Source organism: Drosophila yakuba, chromosome 2L, assembly GCF_016746365.2.
Source record: "Drosophila yakuba strain Tai18E2 chromosome 2L, Prin_Dyak_Tai18E2_2.1, whole genome shotgun sequence".
Classification (NCBI taxonomy): Eukaryota; Metazoa; Arthropoda; class Insecta; order Diptera; family Drosophilidae; genus Drosophila; species Drosophila yakuba.
In genome coordinates, this window is record NC_052527.2 from 22,724,392 (window position 1) to 22,736,922 (window position 12,531).

Here is a 12,531-nt window from a genome sequence, read left to right on the forward strand (position 1 = left end):
TACATGTAATTGTAAAAGGACCGATAGTTAAACCGATGCCTAAAGTTCCAGATTTAGCTTTGGTTGACTTGGAAAATAATAAATGGGAGGAATATAGTTCTCGTTTTTCATATCCGATGTAGACGCAAGTGTGAATGTGTTTCAGAAACCGTAAATCTCGTTAGTTGCATGTTGTAGCGTCAAAACAAAGCAAGGGAATATTAAATATCTATAAAATACAGGTATATTAAAGCATTTCCACCCGATAAAGTATATATATTCTTGAGCAGGATGAATATCCTGGGAAGAGTCCCAATTCGATGATCATGTCCTTCGGTGTAGATAGTCACACATAATCAAATAAAGTTTCTCATTACGTGCATCCTTAATATTTTACGATAGGTTGATGAGCCAATGCTTTGACAATTAGTGTGGTTGTACTTGTACCGTTCCTTTTGTAGCAAAACTTCATCATATATGCTACAGTACTATGTGTATGAAATATGTTAAAATAGTTGCAGTTGCTACTATTTAATCTTTATTTAATCTTCACTTGTTTTGACCGCCATTTAAAATCGAACGGAACGGCGCACTTGTCACGGGAACTGTGTTCCGAGAGATTGTTCCGCTAATTTTTTGACATCCGCTGTGTTGCTTGATGATGATACATGGCGCTGATTAAAACAGCTTTGGCTAGTAGATGCCTAAATTGGCATGTGTAAATCCTTCCTCAATCGGTGAAATAGTTTAGCAGGTTATCTGGGCAATATAAAACAAGAGAGAACGTTACTCTGAGTAGCAAATACCCGGTTCGCTATTAGTAGTAGTGCGGTAAGAAAATATTTTTATACCAAAAAAATAAGTTTTTTTTTGAGATTGCTTAGAAAAAAAGGAAATTGACAAAAAAAAAGAGAGAACGCTATTGTCGAGTTCCCCGACTATCTGATACCCGTTACTCAGCTAGTGGAAGTGTGAAAGAGAGTCTTCAACACTGACAGTTTTTGGCGGTTTGTGGGCGTGGCAAAAAGGTTCTTGGCAAATCGATAGAAATTTACAAGACTAAAACAAAAATAAAAAAATTTCAAAACATTTTTCAAAAGTGTGGGCGTGGCAGTATTGGGCGGTTTGTGGGCGTTAGAGTGGGCGTGGAAAAATTTTTTTTGTCAAAACGATAGAAATTTACAAGACCAATACAAAAATGAAAAAATATCAAAACATTTTTCAAAAGTGTGGGCGTGGCAGTATTGGGCGGTTTGTGGGCGTTAGAGTGGGCGTGGAAAAATTTTTTTTGTCAAAACGATAGAAATTTACAAGACCAATACAAAAATGAAAAAATATCAAAACATTTTTCAAAAGTGTGGGCGTAGCAGCTTTGGGCTGTTTGTGGGCGTTAGAGTGGGCGTGGCAAAAAGTTTTTTGGCAAATCGATAGAAATTTACAAGACCAATACAAAAATTAAAAAATATTAAAACATTTTTCAAAAGTGTGGGCGGTTTCTGGGCGTTAGAGTGGGCGTGGCAACATGAATCGACAAACTTGCGCTGCTTCTATGTCTTGGGAGTCTGTATGCTTAATCTCAACTTTCTAGCTTTTGTAGTTCCTGAGATCTCAACGTTCATACGGACAGACAGACGGACAGACAGACAGGCAGACGTACAGACAGACGGACGGACGGACATGGCCAGTTCGACTCGACTATTGATCCTGATCAAGAATATACTTTATGTGGTCGGAAACGCTTCCTTCTGTCTGTTACATACTTTTTAACGAATCTAGTATACCCTTGTACTTTACAAGAAACGTGTATAAATATTAAAATAAAAAAAAATGAAAATCTTGTTTAAAATTTTTGGCCACATCATTCTACGGTTTGTTGCCCTTCCTATACGCATGGTAAATGCGGAGTTTTCAAATTGTAAGTGGGACATTGTTGGACGATTGGTCTACCTGGAAATTTTTTTTAGTAAAAACCTACAAAGCTTTACAAACATCTACGTGCTTAATAGGGGGAATAAAGGTTTTATTTTCTTATGTCTCACGTTCATATGAACAACATGCGGATATGGCCGACTAGAGTCGGCTGGGGATCCTTTTTGTATAATGTACTAACGTTCAATGTTCATATACTGTTCTTTTTGTCTCGTTAAAGCAAAGGGCACTCTTTTTCTGGAACATTAATGAATTCTTCTGGAAACGCTTCCCTATCACACATTAATGCGCCAGATGTAAAAGACGTACGTATTCAAAAAAATTTATACAAAACATATGCTAACCAAACTATATTATTTTAGGACATATCCAATATCCAAGCCACTGCATCTGGATCACAATGGGTTTATTCCGTAAATGTAGCTGAATTTCGAAGCTTAGTTAAAACTCTTGTGGGAGGAGTAAAAACAATAACATGGGGTTTTTTTAACTCAAAGGTAAGTAAATATTTTTTTTGTTTTCCTATTTTTTTTCTTACTATTTTTTGTTTAAAGTTTCAGCTAACTGATACAATTCTTGCCAATCATGAAAAAATTTTCGGACCTGAAATCGTATGTTCCTACATCGACTTGGTTCACTATGCGATGGAGGCTTTAGATATATACACTATAAATGTGAATCCAAATCAACAGAGAACGTCTGGGTTGATTTCTAGAAGTAAAGAAGAAAAAGAAGTATTGGAGCATTTCAGTGGCATAGTAAGTAATCAGTAGTTTGGTTTGGATACTGAAATAATTTTTTTTAATAAAACAACTGAACAATTTTCTTCACGATATAAATGATTTATAAAAAAGGTATGACTGCGGTATTGTGGCCACTGCCTGATAAAAAGCATGTAACCGGTAAAAACAAGCGTTTCCTACCCTATCCTGATATATATGTACGTGTTCCTTATCGAGCCCAGTCGATCTAGCTTTATCCGTCCGAACAAATATAGCAAAATCGGTAACTATAAAATCTAAAAGGAAATATGCCATGAAGAACTGCGTTCTGTAGTGACGCAGACGCAACGCAAGTTTTTTTTAGAACATTGCCAAGTTGCAAACGCCAAGTGAAAACTAAAAAAAATGTTTTCATTTTTTTCAAATTTTTTATTATTTTAATTTGTAACTAATTTGTATTGATTTACGCCCACTCTAAATGGTCTAATTCATTAGTAATTTTAATATTTATCTTTCCTATTTATATTCACATGCCAACAGCATTTGTAATTTTACCGCACTAAAAACTTTTGAGAAAGTCCAACTGTGCAAAAGAGGGACAAAATCCCAATTTCGAGGATACTAGTATCATAGCATAATCATAGTATTCTAATATACTTACACAAGAACAACACTACAGAAAGCTATATATGATAAACACGCTAAATATAATAAACACTTCGACAAACAATGCAAGTATTTACAAACATACAACAACAACTGCAACAACATTCATACAGGCACTTGAGTTCCTGATTTTTTGTGTTAAATGTTAAGATCTTACGTAAACCTGAAGACAATTTGCGATTACCCAGACAGGACAGCATAAAATTCATATCGCGGGTAGGGCCTTCGTGATCGTTGTTATATCCGTCACTCGTAGAGTAAGAAAGTATACTAGGAAGCGTTTCCGGCTATTGATCCTGATCAAGAATATTTATACTTTATTTTGTCGGAAACGCTTCCTTCTACCTGTTACATACTTTTCAACGAATCTAGTATACCCTTTTACTCTACGAGTAACGGGTACAAAAATGTTGATGGAATATGATGAATAACAGTCAAGTCAAAGCTATTTGTTATATAATTCAAGAGAAAATAGCAGGTGTAGCTACGATATATACCAAAGGTTTTTATGATAATATTCACTGAAAAGCAAAACTGTAACACGAGTTGCATATTCTAACTTCAACGGTCAGTATCTACTCTCCTATGTAGTTATATGGTCAGATGAAACAAAAATTAATCATTACGAGTCAGATGGACGCTCTTGGTATTGGACTAGAGATCCCACAGTCCCGTCACCAAGTAACGTGAAGCAAACCGTGAAGCACGGTGGCGGATCAATAATTTTTTGGGGCTGTTTATACAAAAACGGAGCTGGTCCCTTGGTCATAATTGAAGGAATAATGCGTAAGGAACAGTATTTAAACATTTTACAACAAAATATTTCAAAAGTAAATCAAAATTTGGGTATTGCTGCTAAAAATGCATATTTCAGCAAGACCATGATCCCAAACACACTTCGATTTTGGTAAAAAATTGGATGGAAAAGCAAAATTTTCAGTCGCTGAAGTGGCCAACGCAATCTCCTGATATGAATCCCATAGAAAATTTTGTGGGGCCATATAAAATCCCAACTGGAAAAATATGCAGTCCCTCCAAGTGGAATGATGGAGCTGTGGGAAAGAACAAAGGATTACACATTTGGCTTTGGCATATTTATTCCAAATAATCAAATCGCTTCATATTTTCACAAGCGATAGTCAAATATAGTAGCAACAAAACAAGAGCTATATTATTATCGTACATAAAATTGGAGAGATACTGACCGTTGAAGTTAGAATATGCAACTCGTGTTACAGTTTTGCTCCTCAGTGTAGGGTACTTCATTATCCAATTAAGCTTTAAAATTTTAAACTAAAAAGGTATTGCCAAATTTAATTGAAGCCAATTGAGGAATTATTTAAAGGAGTGAAAACTGCAATCAATTAAAGAACGAGAGTCTGGAGAAATAGTGTTTTGATAGAGAGAAAGTGAAGAGCAAGAGAAACGGCACGTGTTGAAGCAGGACACGTAGAACCGAGTGTCTGCGTGCAAATCTAAAGGAAGCCAAGGTACCACGCTGGACTTTGGACCAGGCAAACGGTAAAGCCGTAAAACCTTTAGAGCCTAAAACAAGTCAGCTATTTGTTCGGAGCACCGCTAAATGGTTTTGCCCGGTTTTTGATGCTGAAGTGATTTGCGGTGCATACTTTGTATTTGGTATTTCAAGCGCCAAGAACTTGACAAGTAAAACATTTGATTATACTTGTAAAAATCTTAAGCCCCAATAAATTAAATAAGAGAAGTTCTTAGCAAGGGTACTTATTCTTCGGTATCCGAAGTAAATTTTACATGATTTTAATTATAATTAAAAATTGCTTGTTCTTATTTATTTAACAGTTTTTAATGATGCACTCCCAAAACTTTCAAGAAATATTTTCAACTACAATTAATTTTTTGGTGGAAAGGATCTACAAAAATCAATCCTTACAAGTAATAGCGAACTCATTTTTAGCAAACCCTACTACTTCACCTTTGTTTGCTACTGTGCTGGTTGAATATCTTTTGAATAAAATGGAGGAAATGGGATCCAACGTGGAACGCTCCAACTTGTATCTACGATTATTTAAGTTGGTTTTTGGAAGCGTAAGTCTTTTTCCAGTCGAAAATGAACAAATGTTGCGTCCGCATCTCCACAAAATAGTGAATCGATCCATGGAATTGGCTTTAATATCGGAGGAGCCGTATAACTATTTTTTACTTCTGAGAGCATTGTTTCGGTCAATTGGAGGAGGAAGCCATGACCTTTTGTACCAAGAGTTTCTACCGCTTTTACCAAACCTTTTGGAAGGATTAAATCGGCTGCAGAGTGGATTTCATAAACAGCACATGAGAGATCTTTTCGTGGAACTCTGTCTTACAGTTCCCGTCCGCTTGTCATCTTTACTACCTTATTTACCAATGTTAATGGACCCTTTAGTTTCTGCGTTAAACGGATCTCCAACATTAATAAGTCAGGTAATTATAGTTGTCTTGTAATTTACAATTAATATTTTCTTCTTTTTAATGAGTATTACTTTTACAAATTTTAAACCGACAACTGTGCATTTTAAAGAAGAAAAACTTAGTGGCATATACTCGTTCCTCGAAGAGTAAAAGAGTCTACTAGATTTGTTGAAAAGTAGGTAACAGTCAGAAGGAAGCGTTTCCGACCATATAAAGTATATATATTCTTGATCAGAATCGATAGCCGAGTCGATCTGGCCATGTCCGTCTGTCCGTCCGTATGAACGTCGAGATCTCAGGAACCATAAAAGCTAGAAAGTTTAGATTCAGCATGTAGACTCCAGAGAAATAGGCGCATCGAAAGTTTGTTAACCCATGTTGCCACGCCCACTCTAACGCCCACAACCCGTTGTAGTATTTGTTCTTGTGGCGAATGGAGTGGGTATCGAGGTCGACGTGTTGGTTATAGTGGGTTAGTTCTCTTTGGCTTATCGTTAATATTGCCGCTGAGCTAGAACGCGCTCTCTCGCCACGCGCTCTCATTGACGTTAAGCTCGAATGTCGTTTTGACTCATTATATTAGTTTACTTTCTAGGAGAATTGCACAACTATTTTTATAAACGATTTAAAAAAATTTTTTTTTGTAATTTGTTGATTATTATTCACTTTTTGCTTGGAATATGTTGTATATATTTTTAGAGTATATATTTATTATATTATATATTTTTGTATATATTTATTTATTTTTTAAGTTGTGGGCAACGTTAATAGTATAACCATAGATCAATAAATTCATTAATTTTTACACATACATACGTTCGTCTGATAGCCCGCGTTGTAGAATTACAAGTTTCTAATCCAAATAAAACACCAAATTTAATTTTCCATATTTAGCCACATTTAATATCACGATATAAATATATCATTTCGATTTATCTATATCTTTATATATATATTATCCACAATCGTACTGTTGTGAACTAGACATCTGTATAAATGCATCCATTAGGACAAATGAATAATAATTAAAGGGGGTACAGTATTTATACCCGTTACTCGTAGAGTAAAAGGGTATACTAGATTCGTTGAAAAGTATGTAACAGGCAGAAGGAAGCGTTTCCGACCATATAAAGTATATATATTCTTGATCAGGATCAGTAGCCGAGTCGATCGGGCCATGTCCGTCTGTCCGTCCGTATGAACGTCGAGATCTCAGGAACTACAAAAGCTAGAAAGTTGAGATTAGGCATACAGACTCCAGGGACATAGACGCAGCGCAAGTTTGTCGATTCAGGTTGCCACGCCCACTCTAACGCCCACTCTAACGCCCACAAACCGCCCAAAACTGCCACGCCCACATTTTTGAAAAATGTTTTAATCTTTTTTCATTTTTGCATTGGTCTTGTAAATTTCTATCGATTTGCAAAAAAACTTTTTGCCACGCCCACTCTAACGCCCACAAACCGCCCAAAGCTGCCACGCCCACACTTTTGAAAAATGTTTTGATATTTTTTCATTTTTGTATTAGTCTTGTAAATTTCTATCTATTTGCCAAAAAACTTTTGGCCACGCCCACTCTAACGCCCACAAACCGCCAAAAACTGTCCTTCGCACTTACACTAGCTGAGTAACGGGTATCAGATAGTCGGGTAACTCGACTATAGCGTTCTCTCTTGTTTATTTTTATTTTTGCTTATATTGTATGGTAAAGTTTTGTATTTTTTAGGAATTGTATTGTTTGGTGAATGTTTTCAAATCAGGTGATTTCTCTAATTGTTTGTTTCAAGAGGTTCGATCTGTTTTGCTAAAGGTCAGGGCAGTCGAGTAATATATGTTGTAATGTTATGTTGGTGTTGCAAGTTGTGCAGATTGGTGGCGGAGTTTTATTGAGTATGTGGCTGTGGGTTAGATTGGTGTGTCCTCTTATTCTTGTAAATTTTATTGAGTCTGATCGTGAGATGTTTTTCGTCGGGATGCTGTCGTGGCTAATATTTTTGTAGTGGATTGAGGAGTTGTTAAATATTGAAGTTTTAAAGGTTTCAGTGTTTAGTTTGATGAGTCCGCGAGCTCGTTTCCTGAAATCCCGCAGTGTCCCGGGACCCATAGAATTAAGATTTTATTTCTCTTATATTTGCTTAGGATATTTCTGATGGAGGTGGTGTAGTAGTTTTGGCTTTTTATGTTTTCAATTTCTTTTAGGGTTGATAGGGAATCTGTGCAGATTGCAAATTTTCCTTGTTATTTGCTGGCGTGGTTGCATGTTGTCAGAATTGCTGCCAATTCGGCTGTATATATGGAGGAGTATTGTGGGAGTAAATAATTTCTGTTTCCGTTGTTACTCTATATGAGACTCCGCTAGCTGACTTGGATCCATCTGTGTAAAGAAAGTGTCTGCCTGCTAGTGTGTTTTTTAATTCATTGAAATTTTGTTGGTATATTAATGGTGCCGTTTCTGCTTTGGATGAGGTGTGTAGTGCGGTGTTAGTGTTGTATTACTGCACAGCCAGTGTGTGGTTTTTTCTTTTCTGCTTGTTTCGGGTGATACATAAATATTTATTTTTGTTAATTGTTCTATTGTGTTGTGTAGTGAAGACGGGACTTTTGGTATTCTTTTGGAATTTTTAATTTTGTTGTAAATTTCAATTGGTGAGAACTTTGAGTTGATTATGATTTTGATGTTTTTTTGTGTTGCATATGTTGTTCTATGTTCTATTGGCAGTATGTTAGCTTTATGCAATAGGTTGTTTATTGGGGCGGTGCGAAAGGCATTGAAGGCGATTCTTATTGCTGAGTGGTAAATCGTTCTTAGTTTGCTCAGGGTTGATTTTGGGACATTTCCATAAATTTGTACGCCGTAGTCTATTTTTGAAATAATAATTGATTTGACCACATATATTATTGTGTTTGTGTTGCAGCAGAATTTTTTGTTGGCTAGACATTTAATGACGTCTAGTCTTTTAGCTAGTTCTAAAGTAAGATTTTCTATGTGTTTGTTCCATCTGTAGTTTCTGGCTATTGTTATTCCTAGTATTTTGAGGGACGTTACATTTTGTATGGGGGTATCGTTGGTTTGCAGTGTGAAGTTTTTTTTTTTTTTTATTATTTATTTTGCAATCTGTCTTAGAACTATGACAATAAGCAAATTATATAGCACCTAAAAAATACTTGACAGGATTGCTTGAGCTCCAATGAGCACATACAATATATATAATTAAATAATCGCAATACTCATATGTAAAAAAATATAATTTTATTTTACTGAATGATTACAATATTTTTAGTTGAGAAGAACACCGACCGATTATAATTAGGTCTCAAACTGAACTCTGATAATTACTCTGATTTGATTGACGTTCAAGCCTCGGTTTCGAGCTTTTCTAATATGAACTTTAGACTTTAGGGTTTTGATCAAATGAAGAGAGAAAGCTTTGGAGTTGCTGACTTTAATAGTCTTCGCATTTCTCTTGGATTCAAGTGCATTCGCTCTTGGATACAAGTGCTCTTAGATTCTTATAATTTTGCTTATTGAAATCTAATACTTCTGTTTTCGGGATTGCGAGTCCGAGCTTTGAACGTGGGAACGCAACGATGATGCGAGGGCTTAAGCATAGATTGTTTAAATTAGGCAACGGATGTTTACTCTACCAGTGGGTGACTTATCAGGTATCTGGTATCTGTTGGGTACATCCAGAGTTGTGTTGTGTGTGGGTGTGTGGGTGTGTTTGGGTGTACATGTTGTATGTGTAGTAGTGTGTAGGCATGTGCTTAAGTCTTAGGGACTTATGGATATGTCACTCCCCCAATCATTGAATTTGCCCTGTCCTCAGGTCGTTAAATTTGGATATATCATAACATTGTTTTCTGGTTGAATATTTTCCTTTACATTAGTTTCAAGGTGCGGATGTTCTTCTTTTTGTTTACAATATTTGACAATAATTTTCTTAGGTATATTTTTAAACTTATATGCTAAATACAGAGTCAAACTAATTATCATGATGACAAAAGTTGTAATGCATATAATTTGGAAAAAGTTGTAGTGTTTTACATGCAATTTAATCATTTCTTTTGTTTCTAAGTGATTTATTGGTTCTAAGCGTGTAACATTGTTGGTGATATAAATCGTTTGTGTAAAATCTGCTACATTATTAGAAATTAGGAATTCATCTATTTGCATGGTACAATTTTTAATTTTAATGATGTTGTTTCCTGATATTAATATTTTGTTGTTGATACAATCTTGGTTGACAACTGTTTCAGGAATATTCCATGTTAAAAGTATATTTGGTTCTATATAATTTATTTGGAAATTTCTTTGGGTTTTAATGTATTTGCATTGAGTTTGCTCTTGTTTAATAAGTACAACAATACATTTGTCGAATATTAATTTATCTGTATCTTTATGAAATACTTGATTATTGAGTACATAAAACTTATCAAATTTTGCTCGGTTATAATAAAGTTATGTTCATCTGGGTATGGAACTATTTGAAATATCGGAACTTTAGTAACCTCGCTAGGAACGTGGGATATAATCAAAATTTCGTTCGTGTCTGTCTTGAGCCAAGTTGATGTTTTTATCTTTAGCAATTTCTCCGAATTTATGTGTTTCAAATAATCATGTTTTAGTAATTTTGGGTTAAAGATCCCTAATCTGGTTAATTGCATACCTAACTCGATGTCTTCTATGTATTCTGTAAACTGCTGTAGGTTGAATATCAGTATCGCAATTTGTTGGTTCTGTTCTTTTTCCACCTTGAGCCTATTAATTATGTCTATACCGCTGTTGATTATGTCGATAACCATGTTTAGATCATGGGTTTTAACGGAGTCTTCTGACATGCACAGAGACCTGAAACTCGCAACGGTATTTGACGAGATAAACCAGCACTCGAGCAGATACCATGACAGGTTGGAGCGCCACAGAAATCGGCTGGCCAGTGCTCTAAATAGATCTCGCCCACTAAGAAGGCTGAATAGAAGACAACCGAGGGATCTCATATCCCGATCTCCTGTGACAAGGGTCAGCAGAAGTTGACACTTATATTAATTCCTATATGTTATCTGTGATTGTTATGTGTTAAATAGAAAAAGCTAACTGTAGTTAGCAGGCGCGCCCAAATGGGCTGAATTAATAGAAAATAAGGACACAAAGGGGATCCAAGTTTCCCCGTATGCCTTAATAAACAAAATATAAAAGATAAAAAAAAAAAAAAAAAAAAAAAAAAAATTATACCCGTTACTCGTAGAGTAAAAGGGTATACTAGATTCGTTGAAAAGTATGTAACAGGCAGAAGGAAGCGTTTCCGACCATATAAAGTATATATATTCTTGATCAGGATCAGCCGAGTCGATCTGGCCATGTCCGTCGGTCCGTCCGTCTGTCTGTCCGTCTGTCCGTATGAACGTCGAGATCTCAGGAACTACAAAAGCTAGAAAGTTGAGATTAAGTATACAGACTCCAGGGACATAGACGCAGCGCAAGTTTGTCGATTCATGTTGCCACGCCCACTCTAACGCCCACAAACCGCCCAAAACTGCCACGCCCACACTTTTGAAAAATGTTTTGATATTTTTTCATTTTTGTATTGGTCTTGTAAATTTCTATCGATTTGCCAAAGAACTTTTTGCCACGCCCACTCTAACGCCCACAAGCCGCCCAAAGCTGCTACTCCCACACTTTTGAAAAATGTTTTGATATTTTTTCATTTTTGTATTAGTCTTGTAAATTTCTATCGATTTGCCAAAATCTGCCACGCCCACTATAACGCCTACAAACCGCCAAAAACTGTCTTTAAGACTCTCCTTCTCCCTTCCACTAGCTGAGTAACGGGTATCAGATAGTCGGGGAACTCGACTATAGCGTTCTCTCTTGTTTTTTCCTCTAACTCCTCCCTGTCGTCTTCATCTAATGTACCAAATAAGTATTTATATGCCTTCCCTACTACGTTCAAGAGACCTCTTTTGCTTCTGTTAATAATTCTTAATCCATTTATTTCCCGTTTTAGTTTATCGACTAAATATTGTATCTGAGGTACATTGGGATAGTCATTTGCTTCAGTTACTAGATTTTCGAACATAAGCATTGTCTTTGTTATGTTTATACTCAAATAGTGGTATTCGTAGCTGGTTGGAATTTCCATCGTTCCGGTTTGGAATATAAGGTATCCATTTCTCGCACTTATTGGGTTTACTTCGATGTTGCTGCATTTGACCATAGTGATAAGTGATAACATGCAACTAAGCATTATTAGAAATATATTGCGTACTTTGCGCTTCTCTGGCTGGTCTGGAATTATCGTATTTGCTCTTATTAACCTTTTTTTGTTTCTTGAATTTTGATTTATAATGAACGATTTTCCTGCCGCGGCTTGTTTCCTCAAAATGTTTACTGTCTACTTGTTCAATTCTTCCTGTCTTTTTAAATGGATTGGTGATTTTACTCTTCACGAGTGGAGCCTGTCTATATTTTATATCAACTTCAAAATCATGCCTATTCTTATTAAGATATTCGATCTTATCAATTTTGTTTTGTTGTACGTTAAAGTCTGGGCTGCCTGCATATAGAAAAATGTCTGCCGGAGATCGTTTTGTACTATTATGTTTAGTTTTATGATTATAGACGTATAAGATTGTTTCGAACCTTGTAAACCTATCTTCGATATTTTGTTCACTACCGATGATTCTTAGCTTTTCGTTTACGGTCTTGTGAAATCTTTCTATATCGGATACACCATTTTTGCTGGTTGTTACAGAAATTTGTACGCCTTCGGATCTTAACCAATTTTGCAAAGCTATGCACATAAAAGCTGAA

The 12,531-nt window shown here is 35.7% G+C and overlaps 1 protein-coding gene across 8 annotated transcripts in view; it reads left to right on the top strand.

Annotated features, from left to right (window-relative positions):
• LOC6539180 (transcription-associated protein 1) overlaps positions 1-12,531 on the top strand; it is a 175,759-nt gene that overhangs the window by 80,525 nt on the left and 82,703 nt on the right. For all 8 annotated transcript variants that reach the window (XR_005560210.1, XR_005560209.1, XM_039371065.1 and 5 more), the window contains 4 exons: positions 2,129-2,213; positions 2,271-2,405; positions 2,463-2,666; positions 5,115-5,732. Coding sequence is in view for 6 of the 8 variants with exons in the window: in XM_039371065.1 (XP_039226999.1) it covers positions 2,129-2,213; positions 2,271-2,405; positions 2,463-2,666; positions 5,115-5,732 (1,042 nt within the window). In the remaining 2 variants the exon portion in view is untranslated. The remainder of the gene's footprint in view (positions 1-2,128; positions 2,214-2,270; positions 2,406-2,462; positions 2,667-5,114; positions 5,733-12,531) is intronic.